The 16,674-nt window shown below is 45.0% G+C and overlaps 1 protein-coding gene across 7 annotated transcripts in view; it reads left to right on the top strand.

Moving 5' to 3' along the window:
• DYNC1I1 (dynein cytoplasmic 1 intermediate chain 1) overlaps nt 1-16,674 on the top strand; it is a 646,676-nt gene that overhangs the window by 80,913 nt on the left and 549,089 nt on the right. For all 7 annotated transcript variants that reach the window (XM_073629570.1, XM_073629573.1, XM_073629571.1 and 4 more), the window contains exons 3-4: nt 15,226-15,342; nt 16,148-16,262. In XM_073629570.1, the coding sequence (XP_073485671.1) occupies nt 15,226-15,342; nt 16,148-16,262 (232 nt within the window). The remainder of the gene's footprint in view (nt 1-15,225; nt 15,343-16,147; nt 16,263-16,674) is intronic.

Here is a 16,674-nt window from a genome sequence, read left to right as displayed (position 1 = left end):
CACGGTTTCTTACACATCCTTCGATGCAGCGGTGGGTTGGGTGCGCCGTTGTGGGAAGGGAGCGCTTATGGCAAAAGCGGATATCGAATCGGCCTTTCGCCTCCTCCCGGTACATCCAGACAGCTGTTGGTTGTTGGGGTGTTGCTGGCAGGGTAGGTTTTATGTCGATCGCTGCTTGCCTATGGGTTGTTCGATTTCGTGCGCATTGTTTGAAACTTTTAGCTCATTTGTTGAGTGGGCGGTTCGGGATGTTTCAGGTTTGAATTCGGTAATTCATTACCTGGATGATTTCCTATGCGTTGGCCCCCCAGCATCCAAGACGTGTGCTGTGCTGTTAGCCACATTGCAACACATGGCTGGTATTTTTGGTATCCCGTTGGCACAGGATAAAACAGAGGGCCCGACCACAGTGCTTAGCTTCTTGGGTATAGTCATTGACTCCGAGGCAATGGAATGTCGATTGCCGGAGGACAAATTGGTGTCTTTGAGAAGGGAGATTCGGGCGACTGTGGCGTTGCGTAAGATTCAGCTTAGAGGCCTGCAGTCATTGCTGGGCAAGCTTAATTTTGCATGCCGCATAATTCCTATGGGCAGGGTTTTCTGCCGACGGCTGTCGGCAGCTACAGCAGGTATCAGGTCCCCTCATCATTTTATCCGGATGACCCGTGAACATCGGGCCGATCTGAGGGTGTGGGACACTTTTTTGTCCACATACAATGGTAAATCGCTGTGGTTGGCGGGGCCGCTGAGCAATTGCGATTTGCAACTGTTCACGGACGCAGCCGGGTCTTCGGGTTACGGGGCGTTTTACCAGGGGCATTGGAGTGCTGAACCCTGGCCGAAGGAATGGCAGGAAGCGGGATTCTGCAAAAACCTGGTGCTGCTGGAGCTGTTTCCGGTGGTGCTGGCAGTCGAAATTTGGGGTGAGTTGTTCAGGGATTTGAAGATCCGATTGAACTGCGACAATTTGGGGGTGGTGCAGGTGATTAACCGCATTTCGGCTTCATCGCCACCGGTAGTTCGGCTGTTGCGGCACTTGGTGCTGCGCTGCTTACAGATGAATATCTTTTTGTATGCGGTACATCTTCCGGGGGTGGATAACAAGTTGGCTGACGCCTTGTCTCGTTTCCAGTGGGACAAATTCCGGGACTTGGCTCCGTCGGCAGACCAACAAGGGGTTCGGTGTCCCCGAGGGCTGTGGTCGATCGTTTTGGAACCCTCACTCGGTGGATAAAGGGCTCGGTGAGTGTATCCACCTGGGGGGCTTATGAAAAAGTGTGGGCCGAATGGTTTGAGCTTGTCAAACAAGTGGGAGTGGACCCTGGATGTGAAGACGTGAGGTTGCTAGTGGTCTACTTTGTCTCCAGGAATCTGGAGCAAGGGGTGTCGGTTTCGATGATGGACCGCAAGCTCGCCGGTTTGGCATTCTTGTTCAAGTTGCAAGGGGGGACAGATTTCACAAAAGAATTTTGGGTGAGACAAGTGATGAAGGGCTATCGGCGGTCGCAAAAACGCAAGGATACTAGGAGGCCATTGACTTTTAGCAACCTGCGAGTTCTATCTGATCAGTTGGGCAAAGTATGCGCGTCGGCTTACGAGGCATTGCTATTCCGGACAGCTTTTTCGCTGGCCTTTTTTGGTGCCTTTCGGATAAGTGAACTGGTTAGCCCTTCTAGGAAGGTTTCGGGGGGCTTGGGGGTACAGGATGTGAAGGTCACGGGAGTTAGCTTGGAGGTATGGTTGAGACGGTCAAAAACGGATCAGATTGGAAAAGGGGTTAAAGTGCAACTATACCATATGCAGGATCCTTTGGTATGCCCGGTGAGCGTTATGAGGGAATTTTTGGGATGCCGCCCGGTGAGGGAAGGGACTTTGTTGATCCACAATGACGGGTCTCCTTTAACAAAATTTCAGTTTGTGGCTGTTTTCAGGAAATGCTTGAAAGCGGGGGGTTTGGATTCTACGCAGTATGCTTCGCACTCCTTCCGCATTGGAGCGGCCACAGAGGCGGCTCGATGTGGGTTGGACGAAGCGGCTGTTAAGCGCATTGGCCGTTGGGAGTCTAGGAGATTCAGTACATATGTGCGGCCACACTTGGTGGTGGAGTAGAAGGGCGGATCACCGATGTTTTTTGGGGAGGTCGAGAAATTGTTTTGTGGCAGGGGATTGATTATGGTGTGTGTTATTTGATTTTGGTTATCTGTGGTTTTTTCTCTTTTCTTTTAGGTGGAATCAAGAGGGGTCTCGTATGGATATTGGGCCACTCTTATGTGTTTTGGGGGGCAAAACGGGCAGATATGAGACCTAAGGGGAGACAGTTGGGGATTCCCAGGGAGGATGCTTGTGTACGTTGGGTGGGCAGGCCAGGGATGCAATGGGCTAGGGTTTTGCCTGAAATACAGCATTTTGCACGCCTGGACAGACCACCCGACGTGTTGGTGCTTCATGTTGGAGGCAACGACCTGGGTGGGCGTCCCAGCCGGGAGCTCATGAAGGACGTTAAGATCGATTTCTTACGTCTGAGAACTTCCTTCCCTGAGATGGTGATTGTTTGGTCCGATATTGTGGCCAGGACAAATTGGAGATTGGCCAGGTCGGTGGACCGGCTAAACAAAACCAGGATTAAAGTGAACAAAAGGGTGGGCCAGTTTGTCATACGAAATGGAGGTTTGGTAGTTCGCCACAGGGAGTTGGAGAAGGATGTGGGGCTATATTTGAGAAGGGACGGAGTGCACCTGTCGGAAGTGGGTATTGACCTTTGGTCCATGGGTTTGGAGGAAGGGATTAGGAGGGCACTGCGTGTGTGGAGGAGCTCCCAAGGGTAAGGGGGGTCACCCTTGTTAGCGTTGGCGGTGGTGGTGGTCTTTGATGGTGGTAACTAACCCAGGAGATGGAAGTGTGGGGGGACTCAACGGTTATGGGCCCCTATTGGTGTGTACAGTTAACACTGATTAGCTGAAGATGGTAATGGTGACACTGCGGGTAACGAGTTGTCTTTGGGCTGATGTTATCACGGCCATAGGCCTTTTATGATAGAAGGCCCGCAGTGTAGATGTGGAACAGAATTTACGTTGGGAAGTGCCGTCATTGACCACCAGGAGGAGAAACTGACAGTTGATATTGTTACGTTTAAAAGGTTACAGATTTATATATATATTTATATATATTTTATATAGTTTTATATTGGTTAATAAAAGGCTGCTATGGCCAGTTTTACTCCAACAAGGTGTTGTGTCATCAATGTAGTTAAGGATAATGGGGATTTAAAGTTGGGGTATGATAGATGGCGGCAGCCATATAAGAGAAAAGGTGTGCATCTTATTTGCACTGGTCAAGGGAGGCCTGGAGCAGGTGGAATAGAATGAAACTAGCAGAGGGCCGGCATGACAGGGAGATAAGGGTACAGCAGGGGTTAAAATAAAGGTTGTTTTAGATTTGTAAGCAGGGGATTGGGTAAAAGTTAATGTTTTAATGGGAGGGGTTTAGGTTATTTAAGGGTCAGGAGGGGTCTCCCGGGCATCATTGTGGGGAGAATTACAGTGAGGAGGAAGTTTCCCACCCACCCTCCCTGAATATGTGTTTTGTGTATATTGGTTAATGTTTATTTACAGGTGGTATGAAGGATTACGTCGTGGCAGCAGATGGATGGCGGTGGTGGTGGTCTTTGATGGTGGTAACTAACCCAGGAGATGGAAGTGTGGGGGGACTCAACGGTTATGGGCCCCTATTGGTGTGTACAGTTAACACTGATTAGCTGAAGATGGTAATGGTGACACTGCGGGTAACGAGTTGTCTTTGGGCTGATGTTATCACGGCCATAGGCCTTTTATGATAGAAGGCCCGCAGTGTAGATGTGGAACAGAATTTACGTTGGGAAGTGCCGTCATTGACCACCAGGAGGAGAAACTGACAGTTGATATTGTTACGTTTAAAAGGTTACAGATTTATATATATATTTATATATATTTTATATAGTTTTATATTGGTTAATAAAAGGCTGCTATGGCCAGTTTTACTCCAACAAGGTGTTGTGTCATCAATGTAGTTAAGGATAATGGGGATTTAAAGTTGGGGTATGATAGATGGCGGCAGCCATATAAGAGAAAAGGTGTGCATCTTATTTGCACTGGTCATGGTCTGTGCACCCAATCACAGATCTTTGGGAACAGTCATGCACTTGATCTTCCTGACAGCTGCCTAAAGTTTAAGGAGGCAACACTTATAATGGCGCAGGCATCGTAATGTAATTTCTTTAGATCTCTTTTTTTTTTCTTTTTTTTTCGCTTCTTTATTGTGATCTTTGTAAACATTTTAAAGTCCTACTTTACCTTGATCCCTGCATACTTATTATTATTTCCATATAAAGTAAACCAGAGACTCAGGACTGTCACACCAATTACTGTCAAAACAGCTTTATTCATTGGAGATAAAAGCACTCCTGACAAGTGTGTATGCAAGACTTCAGCATTCTCTCAATGCTATTTTCCAGATTTGAATAAGTCTTTAGAGCTATAAAAGAGCCAGCTCTGTAATGTCAGGGAGCAGGAATTACTATATATATATATATATATATATATATATATATATATATATATATATACACACACACACAGTATCTCACAAAAGTGAGTACACCCCTCACATTTTTGTAAATATTTTATTATATCTTTTCATGTGACAACACTGAAGAAATGACACTTTGCTACAATGTAAAGTAGTGAGTGTACAGCTTGTATAACAGTGTAAATTTGCTGTCCTCTCAAAATAACTCAACACACAGCCATTAATGTCTAAACCGCTGGCAACAAAAAAGAGTACACCCCCTAAGTGAAATTCTCCAAATTGGGCATAAAGTGTCAATATTTTGTGTGGCCACCATTATTTTCCAGCACTGCCTTAACCCTCTTGGGCATGGAGTTCACCAGAGCTTCACAGGTTGTCACTGGAGTCCTCTTCCCCTCCTCCATGATGACATCACGGAGCTGGTGGATGTTAGAGACGTTGCGCTTCTCCACCTTCCATTTGAGGATGCCCCACCCCACAGATGCTCAATAGGGTTTAGGTCTGGAGACATGCTTGGCCAGTCCATCACCTTTACCCTCAGCTTCTTTAGCAAGGCAGTGGTCTTCTTGGAGGTGTGTTTGGGGTCGTTATCATGTTGGAATACTGCCCTGCGGCCCAGTCTCCGAAGGGAGGGGATCATGCTCTGCTTCAGTATGTCATGTTGGCATTCATGGTTCCCTCAAAGAACTGTAGCTCCCCAGTGCCGGCAGCACTTCAACTGCTGCAGCAATGCTGGCAGCATTTATACGTCTATTTCCCAAAGACAACCTCTGGATATGACGCTGAGCATGTCCACTCAACTTCTTTAGTCGACCATGGCGAGGCCTGTTCTGAGTGGAACATGTCCTGGTAAACCGCTGTATGGTCTTGGCCACCATGCTGCAGCTCAGTTTAAGGGCCTTGGCAATCTTCTTATAGCCTAGGCCATCTTTATTTAGAGCAACAATTCTTTTTTTCAGATCCTCAGGATGTTCTTTGCCATGAGGTGCCATGTTGAACTTCCAGTGACCAGTATGAGAGAGTGAGAGTGATAACACCAAATTTAACACACCTACTGCCCATTCACACCTGAGATCTTGTAACACTAACGAGTCACATGACACCGGGGAGGGAAAATGGCTAATTGAGCCCAATTTGGACATTTTCACTTAGAGGTGTACTCACTTTTGATGCCAGTGGTTTAGACATTAATGGCTGTGTGTTGAGTTATTTTGAGAGGACAGCAAATTTACACTGTTATACAAGCTGTACACTCACTACTTTACATTGTAGCAAAGTGTCATTTCTTCAGTGTTGTCACATGAAAAGATATAATAAAATATTTACAAAAATGTGAGGGGTGTACTCACTTTTGTGAGATACTGTATATATACACACACACTCACTGGCCACTTTATTAGGGTACACCTTGCTAGTACCGGGTTGGAACCCCTTTTGCCTTCATTCTTCGTGGCATAGATTCAACAAGGTGTTGTAAACATTCCTCAGAGATTTTGCTCCATAGTGACATGTTAGCACCACGCAGTTGCTGCAGATTTGTCAGCTGCACATCCATGATGTGAGTCTCCAGTTCCACCACATCCCAAAGGTGCTCTATTGGATTGAGATCTGGTGACTGTGGAGGCCATTTGAGTACAGTGACCTCATTGTTATGTTCAAGAAACCAGTGGTGAGATGATTTGAGCTTTGTGACATGGTGCATTATCCTGCTAGAAGGAGCCATCAGAAGATGTGTACACTGTAGTCATAAAGGGATGGACATGGTCAGCAACAATACTCAGGTAGGCCGTGGCGTTTAAAAGATGCTCAATTGGTACTAGAGGGCCCAAAGTGTGCCAAGAAATTGTCACCCACACCATTACACCACCATCACAAGCCTGAACTGTTGATACAAGACAGGATGGATCCATGCTTTTATGTTGTTTATGCCAAATTCTGACCCGACCATCTGAATGTCGCAGCTGAAATCGAGACTTATCAGACCAGGCAACATTTTTCCAATCTTCTATTGTGCAATTTTGGTGATCCTGTGCGAATTGTAGTCTCGGTTTCCTATTCTTAGCTGACAGGCGTGGCACCTGGTGTGGTCTTCTGCTGTTGTAGCCCATCTGCTTCAAGGTTCAATGTGTTGTGCGTTCAGAGATGGTATTCTGCATACCTTGGTTGTAACAAGTGGTTTTTTGAGTTACTGTTGCCTTTCTATCATCTGGAACCAGTCTGCCCATTTTCCTTTGACCTCTGACATCAATAAGGAATTTTTCCTCAACACAACTGCTCACTGTATATTTTCTTTTTTTCAGACCATTCTCTGTAAACCCTTGAGGTGGTTGTGTGTGAAAATCCCAGTAGATCAGCAGTTTTTGAAACACTCAGACCAGCCCATCTGTCACCAACGACCATGCCACATTCAAAGTCACTTAAATCCCTTTTCTTCAGATGCTCGGTTTGAACTTAAGAAAGTCGCCCTCACCACGTCTAGATGCCTGAAAGCATCAATGTCATGTGGTTGGCTGATTAGCAATTTGTGTTACTTAGCAATTGAACAGGTGTACCTAATAAAGTGGCCGGTGAGTGTAAATTTCAGGACTAACATTCCATATAGCAGAAGCAACCTAATAATGTTTGGTGGTGTCATGAGGAAGAGTGGACCTTCTCCATGACCAGCAATAGCTTAAGTTCCCTGAGGAGTTCCTAGTCTGTATTAGAGGTGTGGAAGCATTGATTTGCCTGAAAGATGCTACCATGTGGGAACTCTTGACTTTTCCACACTGATGTCAGCTGCTGTTGGAAAAAAGAGATTTATGCCGCGTACACACGACTAGACCTTTGGGCATCAAAGGTCCGACGAAACAAATCCGTTGGACAATTTGATCGTGTGTGGGCTTCATCGGACCTTTAACGGACCTTTTCTGTCGAAAAATCTGAAGGACTTTAGAAATAGAACATGTTTCAAATCTTTCCGACGGAATCGAGTCCTATCAAAGAAACCATTCGTCTGTATGCTAGTCCGACGGACCAAAAACGACGTAAGGGCAGCTGTTGGCTACTGGCTATGAACTTCCTTATTCTAGTCCGGTCGTACGTCATCACGTTTGAAACAATCGGACTTTGGTGGGATCGTGTGTAGGCAAGTCCGTTTCGTCGAAACTCCATCGGAACATCGGAGTTCAGGCGGACGAGAAGTTTGCTCATGTGTACATGGCATAAGGCAAAGAACCAAAGTGATAGGCAGGTGAAAAGTCTGACTCCTCGATCAGACAGAACATGAACGAAACAAACATGAGAATGGGACTAACATGGCATGACAGAGGGTCATGTCCAAGTAGGTTGCAAGATACAGGAAGAGAATATAGGGTCAGAACAAATTAACAGTCGCTCGGGATATGATAACAGAAATGGCATTCGTGACACAGCCAAATTTGTATTTGGTGACTGCCAGTTATAGACACTTGCCTTCTGCTATTTATCCACTAGATGGAGTGTGTGCACACATACAGGAAGTATAATAAGCCGCAAGTAAAACCCTGTGCCTGACAGAGGACATTGGACCTTCTGCTGACAAGATGCCAGCTGTAGTAGCAGTACAGTACATCAGTAGGGTTTTTTACTGCATTTGTAGATGTTTCAAGCAGATGTCAGCATTTTTGCACCAGAAATCACACATTTTGTACAAGCATATACAGTATATACCGTGCATCCTGAAAGTATTCACAGCGCTTCACTTTTTCCACATTTTGTTATGTTACAGCCTTATTCCAAAATGGATTAAATTCAAAATTTTCCTCAAAATTCTACAAACAATACCCCATAATGACAACATGAAAGAAGTTTGTTTAAAATCTTTACAAATTTATTAAAAATAAAAAACGAAAAGAATCACATGTACATAAACTATTCCCAGCCTTTGACATGACACTCAAAATTGAGCTCAGGTGCATCCTGTTTCCACTGATCATCCTTGAGATGTTTCTACAACTTGATTGGAGTCCACCTGTGGTAAATTCAGTTGATATGATTTGGAATAGCACACACCTGTCTATATAAGGTCCCACTGTTATCAGTGCATGTCAGAGCACAATTGTCTGTAGACCTCCGAGACAGGATTGTTTCGAAGCACAGATCTGGGGAAGGGTACAGAAATATTTCTGCAACATTGAAGGTCCCAATGAGCACAGTGGCCTCCATCATCCATAAATGGAAGAAGTTTGGAACCACCAGGACTCTTCCTAGAGCGGGCCATCCGGCCAAACTGAGCGATCAGGGGAGATGGGCCTTAGTCAGGGACGTGACTAACAACCCAATGGTCACTCTAACAGAGCTCCAGCATTTCTCTGTGGAAAGAGGAGAAACTTCCAGAAGAACAACCATCTCTTTAGCACTCCACCAATCAGTTCTGTATGGTAGAGTGGCCAGACGGAAGCCACTCCTCAGTGAAAGGCACGTGACAGCCCAGGTGGAGTTTGCCAAAAGGCACTTAAAGAACTTTCAGACCATGAGTAACAAAATTCTCTGGTCTGATGAAACCAAGATTGAATTCTTTGGCCTGAATGGCAAGCGTCATGTCTCGAGGAAACCAGGCACCTGGCCAATACCATTCCTAGAGTGAAGCATGGTGGTGCAACTCAAAAATAAAAAACCTGATTTAGCTCAACCATCCCTGTTAAACGAATTACCACAGCTCGCTGTACATTTCCAAATGGCAATTATTTATTAGTATCAAAAATCTGCAATAAAAACAACATACAAATAAAAACATGTATTCTTATAAAACACCATAACCACCTCCAAAAGATGTGTGGATCAGACCACAAGACAATAGGCAAAAAGATGATGTAGATTGAACTGTGCCTCCTCGCTCACATGGATCACTCACATGGATCATTTGGTTGTTGAAGTCGACACCCCCCATGAACATATTGTATTCTTGGATACATGTTGGTTTTTGGGTTGGGCCATTCCTCCTGGTGAACTCAACGAATATATTGTTGTGGATCGAAGAAAGCATGTAGACATCCCTTCTGTCCCTCCACTTCACAGCCAAAATTTCCTCATTCCGTAAACTCGCTGTCTCCCCTCTTCTTAGCTTCTTGTTGATGAGGCTTTGAGGAAAACCCTTCCGGTTCGTCCTTACGGTGCCACATGCTGGAGTGTTCTTTCTGTGAAGGTTGCGGAACAGGGGCAAACTAGTATAAAAGTTATCTATGTACAAATGGTAGCCTTTCTCCAGGAGTGGGTTTATGAGTTCCCAAACGACTACCCATGTAGTCTGGGCAATTAGGGGGATGCAGCTGGGTGTCCTTCCCTTCGTATACCATGAAGGCATATATATACCCTTTGGCTCGGTCGCACAATTTATACAGCTTCACCCCATAGCGGGCCCTTTTGGTGGGTATAAATTGTTTGAAGCCCAGCCTGCCAGTAAATTTGATAAGGGACTCATCCACGCATATGTGTTGGTCTGTGGTAAACAACTGGGGGAAGAGTTCAGAAAAATAAGTTAGTAGTGGCCGAATTTTATGAAGCTTATCAAAATTTGGGTCATTTCGGGGAGGGCACTGGGTATTATCATTATAGTGTAGGAATCTTATAATCATGAGATATCTGGTTCTGGGCATTACTGAGGAAAAGATGGGCATGTGGTGGATGGGGAGGGTTGACCAATATGAACGTAATTCATTTTTTTTGGTTAGTCCCATACAGAATGTGAGGCCCAAAAAAATTTTAAACTCCTCCACTGTTAGGGCCCTCCACTCGTAGGGACGGGCATAATAGGACATTGGGTTACTTGCTATGAATTGTTGTGCATACAGGTTGCACTGGGCCACAATTGATGCTAGCATGTCCACAGTAAAAATTAAATGGAAAAAATCAATCGGGGAAAAATTTTCTGTGTCCACCTGGACTCCTGGCTGGGCAGTGAAGGGGGGAACGTTAGCTTCTCCAGAATTAGGAGGAAGCCACAAGGGGTTCTGAATAGAATAGGGAAGGCTGGCATGGGACCTAACCCTTTGGGACTGAGGTGACACCCCACTGGTACGTGGCCTTTGCCGAGGTACTGCGGTTCTGGTGTATGACACTGCGGTGCTGGTGGATGGCACTGCCTCCTCACCAGAACGCCTTCGTCTGGCGGACGGACTCTCATCCTCCTCTGAGGCTGTCAGTGTTCCACTGCTTAGGACAGGCTCGTAGTCCACGTCAGACTCAGAATCTGAATTTGAGGAGGAATCCGAAGTGGAGAGCTCCCCATTGCTCTCGTCGGCCGCAAGAATATTGTATGCCTCCTTGGCTGAAAATAATCTTCTAGACATTGTTGGTGATGACAGAAGGCACTGATGACACGTGACACTGATGACAAAAGGCACTGATTACATGACACTGATGACAGATGGTACTAATACGTGGCACTGATGACACGTGACACTGATGTGGCACTGATTACACGTGACACTGATGTGGCACTGATGACAGATGGCACTGATAGGTGGCACTGATGACACGTGACACTGATGGCACTGATACGTGGCACTGATGACACATAACACTGATAACAGATGGCACATGACACTGACAGGTGGCACTGATGACAGATGGCACTGACAGGTGGCACTGATGACAGATGGCACTGACAGATGGCGATGACAGATGGCACTGATGGCACTGATGACAGATGGCACTGACAGATGGCACTGATAGGTACTGTGGGCACTGTATTAACTGTTTTTTACTGTTGAACTCACAAGCTGCAGCACAGGTCGCTCTCCATCCTCACACGTAGTCTCTGTGTGAGGAGGGAGAGCCGGCAATGAGAGATGATCTCATATGTTTACATATGAGATCATCTCTCATTGGACACGCCGATCGAGTGCTAAATGGCTGCTGTGATTGGCCATTTAGCACAATCTGTGATTGGCTGCGTCCAAGGGACACGGCCAACACAGATTTTCCCCGATGCGCGCCTGCGGCGGCGCACGGGGAACGAGTAAACAGGAGGACGTCCAGGGACGCCCTCCCGGCAATTGAGCGCCGTGCTGTAGCCGTCTTTTGGCTATAGCGAGGGCGCCTAGTGGTTAAACAGGCAACTTCTGCTTGTTGTTGTTATTATGTTGTTGGTGGCGGTAGTAGTGTATATCTAAACCCTAACTGGATGACCTTTTCGCTACATTTTTGACCGTTACCATTTGTTAAATAAAATACTGCTTTCTCTTTTCTTATTTTTTTAAAGCGTTTGTTACCCCAACATTTCATATTCCTAATTTGTGCCTGCTGTACCATGGACTTGTATGGAAAAGTCTCCTGTTCTCTTTGTATTGCTTCCTTTGTGTGAAATCCCTGGTGTTCCTGCCAGTCCCTTTGCTTTCCGATTAAAAACTGACCACACTAAGCAGGAAAGCACGGCGTGGTCAGTCCTCTAGCTGTGCTGGGTACTCAACCTGCTCTCCTCCAATAATCAGACTTGTCCTGACACCCCCCCCCCACACACACACACACACAAAGCCTTTCACTGGGAAGCTCAGGGTGCTGCTGCTTCTTCTCCGCCGACCCAGCTCTTATGCAGCAGGGGAACAGAGAACAGAGGGAATGTGATCACTTATGAAAAAGAGAAAAAATGTATTTATAATTTTATTTTTTATATCTATAGAGAAATGTTTTGCCTTTCATTTCTATTTTAAAATGAATGGGTTGTTTTATAAGGTGATCGTTTACATTTTTAATTTTTTTATCTATTGATCTTCACCAACCTATTTCAGTGTCCAGCAACACATCATTTCTCATGACTGGCTTCCCAGTAGTGATAACTAGGGACCATGCCTGCGCTGTGAAGTGGCACAGCTTCTTGAAGTCTTCACAAAGGGTACATGTGACAATACAGGGGCCCAGTTGCCACCTTATAACAGAAAGTGTCTGAACAAGAATCTTCATAACAGGTTCACCCAGGGGCAGCCCATCCATTAAGGGTGCATGGGCGCCACCCCCCCTGTCCATCGCCGCCTCCCCCATCCATGTGTCCGGCCCCTTTCATGACACAGGCGCATAGATTCCAATGCAGAGGGGCTGTTATTTTGAAGCACTGAATAGAGCCAGAGGCTCTAATAGGCTTCAATATAGGGTGGGGTCGAATCTCAGAGAGTGCGCTACGAGCCCACCCAGGTGTGTTACAACAGCAAATCAATATTCACTGTTGTAACTGATCCTCTACCCGACCAATCAGGAAGCTGGTTTTGACACCGGTCACCCGATTGGCTGAAAGGACAGGCGATCCTATTGGACGCCTAGAAGGAGAAGGGAGGAGCCGTGCGGCGGAAGCCGCTGTGATGCAGAGAGGACACGGGAGCCACTGCCTGCCACCCGCCGCCCATAGGAGCCTGCAACGCGCTGCCCGTAGGAGCCCACAACCCGCCCATAGGAGCCCGTCTGCCTGTAACCGATGGGATAAGTTCCGGGGTGGGGGGTACCACCGACCAACTGGGGGGGTCGTGGTTTTTGCCGCCCCCCTCCCAAAACAAAAAAAAAAACACCAGCTGCCACTGGGTTCACCAGGGATTATATATAACGCTGCAGATTCAAAAAGGTGGAATACATATTTTGAATATACTTGAACATGTTTAATTACACTTATTTTTTCATCGAATACTTTTTATTGAATTTAAAGTTTGTGTTTTTTTTTTACACGTATGTAGCACCCCCCTGGGTATACTAGGAGCCGAGAGGGTACCTCCAGATACAGGGAGCGGACTTACATTCACCCCAAGGCTGAGGCCATGGCTATAATGGGAAGTTAGAACAAATGTAGGCTCCAGTCACTTTAGGTAGTTTTCAATGCCTTAATGAAGAACTTGGAAGAAGTAGTGGTAAAGAGGTTGAGGGGAGTTTGCAGATACCTTTTTGTAGCAAATCACTTACAGAATCTTCAGAATAAAGGACAAAACAGCTTCTCTTAGCAGAATCTTGTATAGCTGGGTAGATCTCTGCCACAGACCTAGCAACCAGTAAGATGTCTGGATAAGCCTCTCTCACAGACTTAGCAGCCAGCAGACGCCTGGATAAGTCTCTCTCACAAACTTAGCAGCCAGAAATGTATTACCTTGATTGGATTGTAGAACACAGTACCAGAACCTTTAAGCCGACCCGACAGTACTGTGAGGATAGGTTAGATGTAGGTGCATCCTCCAAGTCAGTCACCAGGCCCTTCTGAGAGACCAGCCTTCATCCTGGTTCTCACAAGCAAGGGTCCTCCCCTGGATATTCTCAGCTTGGCTTCTTCCAGCCTAAGGACCACCTCCGGACTAGTAGGCCCCAGACAGGCTTCTGGGCCTACTTGCACACCTTGCAGTAGCGTAGCCTCCAGGCCTGAAGGGCCACGAGGTCAGGACTCCCCAAAGCACATGGTGTCTGTCCCATAAATACCCCCTCCCAGAATGCACAGCGGCCAGGAACCTACTACTGGGCTGTTTCTGGAAAAGAATATGTATTACAGCTCAACCTTGTTGTTATTCTCACACTGTCCTGTGGTACCAGTGACACCTACTGGCAACAGTGGGAAATGCACAACACAGTCAAGATCAGAACAGATTCAATAAACTATGTGCAATCAATCTGAGCTGGTTACAGCTCAGCCAAAACTAAATTTACATTATAGCCTTTTCTTGTTAAAAAAAAAAAAAATTTACATTATAGCCCCATATTTTAGGAACAGTGGGCTGCACGTATATAAACAAAGCACATCACAAATACCTATATGGAAAAAAACAAAACAAAAATAAAGTAAAAATAAATAAATAAAAAATAAGTAAAAACATTTAACAATAATAATAATTTGTTCCGGTATATAGCAAATGTTTATTATTGCAGAACAGTGATTCAATTAAATTCCATACCATAGACTCATCATAGTGCAGCAATACTATAATATTAAATGTATGCATACAACCCCTGAGCTTATAAATAAGTCGCTCTCTATCCAGCACAGCATTTACTGCCGTGCACCACTGAACACAAGTTGGAGGTTTAGATGATAGCCAATGTTGATAAATCAACTTATGCCGCGTACACACGGTCGGACTTTAGGGCAGACTTTGCCCGGCTGACTTTTCTACGTACTTTACGACGGACTTTCTGAATGAACGGACTTGCCTACACACAATCCACCAAAGTCTGTCGAATTCGTACGTGATGACGTACGACCGGACTAAAACAAGGAAGTTCATAGCCAGTAGCCAATAGCTGCCCTAGCGTGGCTTTTTGTCCGTCGAACTAGCATACAGACGAGCGGACTTTTCGACCGGACTCGATTTCGACGGATTAATTTAAAACATGTTTCAAATCTAAGTCCGTCCAACTTTTGAGAAAACAAAGTCCGCTGTAGCCCACACACGATCGAATTGTCTGCCGAAATCCAGTCCGCCGGGCAAAGTCTGCCGTAAAGTCCGCTCGTGTGTACGCGGCATTACGGGCAAGAAAAAGCAAACGGGTAAATAATATTTTCTGAAAGAATAATGGCGAATCCTCCAGAAATATACCCAACAGGGCAAGTTTAGGATTAATAACACTTTTTAGTGACTGTGTTTAGATCTACTTTAAATAGAAAAAGAAAAAAAAAACATTCAGGTCAGTTCTGTGACGTTAAGTAGATGTCATCACCTTTCTCGATTTTGTCTCATGTAGGAGTACATAATGTCTGACAAAAGTGACCTGAAAGCTGAACTGGAACGCAAAAAGCAGCGTTTAGCACAAATACGGGAAGAGAAGAAACGTAAAGAGGAGGAGCGGAAAAAGAAGGAGGTCAGTGAACTGTTGCTTCAAATTTGTACGTTAAACCAACAAAAGAGAACTACAAACCATAGAGCCATGGAGTGGAAAAAATGCCAACCAATGTCTCATACAATACATTTTCAGATACAGTTTAAAAGTATATCTGTAGCAGGCTATGGACATTTAAAAAATGTATATATTCTTAACAGATAGTAAATGAGCTTCAAAATAGACTCGTTCTGTAGCTGTAGTGACTGTGGAGTAATTTGTCCAAAAATTGACAGCAGAAGCACTAAACTTCCTCATGAGTCAAGTTGTGGCGGGTTCTCTTTCAACTCAGGTGTGAATAAAAAAAGTACACTACATGGCTAAAAGTTTGTGGAAGCTCACCATCACACCTATAGGAGCTTGTTGAATACCCCATTTCAAAACCATGGGAATTAATATGAGATTCGTTCCCCCTTCTATGGTTTTATTATGCTTCCACAATTTTCGGAAGGTTTTCTACAAGATCTTGCAGTGTGTCTATGAGAATTTGTGATATTCGGCCAAAAGAGCATTTGTGAGATCAGGTCCAGGGCTGGTGCTACCACTAGGCAAACTATAACGGTACCCTTCACTGGAAACCCCCCTGAACTCATTTAGAGGTCTGTTCACATAATTTGGCGTATAGTATATTGTTAATTGGTATCTTTATTTTCATTGTTTAGTGATGTTACTTATTGGTTCTCCTGCCTCTTTAGTACTTCCTGCTGTTAATAAAAAAATGGTTCAAGCATCGTGTCTTTATATTGTCCTCAAATTTTTGGTAAATCTATAATATTTCTTTACACAGGCAGAACAGCAGCTACAAATAGAGCCAATCCATGAAGATTCTGATCTAGACCGCAAGAGGCGTGAGACAGAAGCTTTGCTGCAGAGTATTGGGATCTCCCCAGAGCCACCTCTAGGTATTCAGAGATATGCAATTTCATTTCTTTTTCTTTAGAATATCTGATTGTTCACAGCTTTCTACCAAGATCCAGGCCTGTCTCGTACAACTATATAGGGCATGGCCTTTCCTGATTGGATAATAATTAATTGGATCAGGTATATCTTATTTCATAGATTTAGTAAATCAAATGCCCTGTACACATTATGAAAAAATCGGATGAACGATCGGCCGGGCTTCCTTGATGTTTCACAGCAAGTCGGAACTAGACATGTGCATTACCGAAAAAATGTGTTTATTTTCGTTTTGGTTTCATTCGTTTTTTTTCATTTATCGGATCATTCGTTATGATCGGCATTCGTTACTTCGGATTATTTGTGACTTCGAATGCATTTGTATTCGTTCCGTTCCATTTGTTTTAGATGCGGCAT

The sequence above is a fragment of the Aquarana catesbeiana genome, linkage group LG05 (assembly GCF_042186555.1).
Source record: "Aquarana catesbeiana isolate 2022-GZ linkage group LG05, ASM4218655v1, whole genome shotgun sequence".
In the NCBI taxonomy this organism is placed as follows: Eukaryota; Metazoa; Chordata; class Amphibia; order Anura; family Ranidae; genus Aquarana; species Aquarana catesbeiana.
The sequence above is the reverse complement of the archived record's forward strand: the minus strand, read 5'-3'. Positions and strand labels throughout refer to the sequence as shown.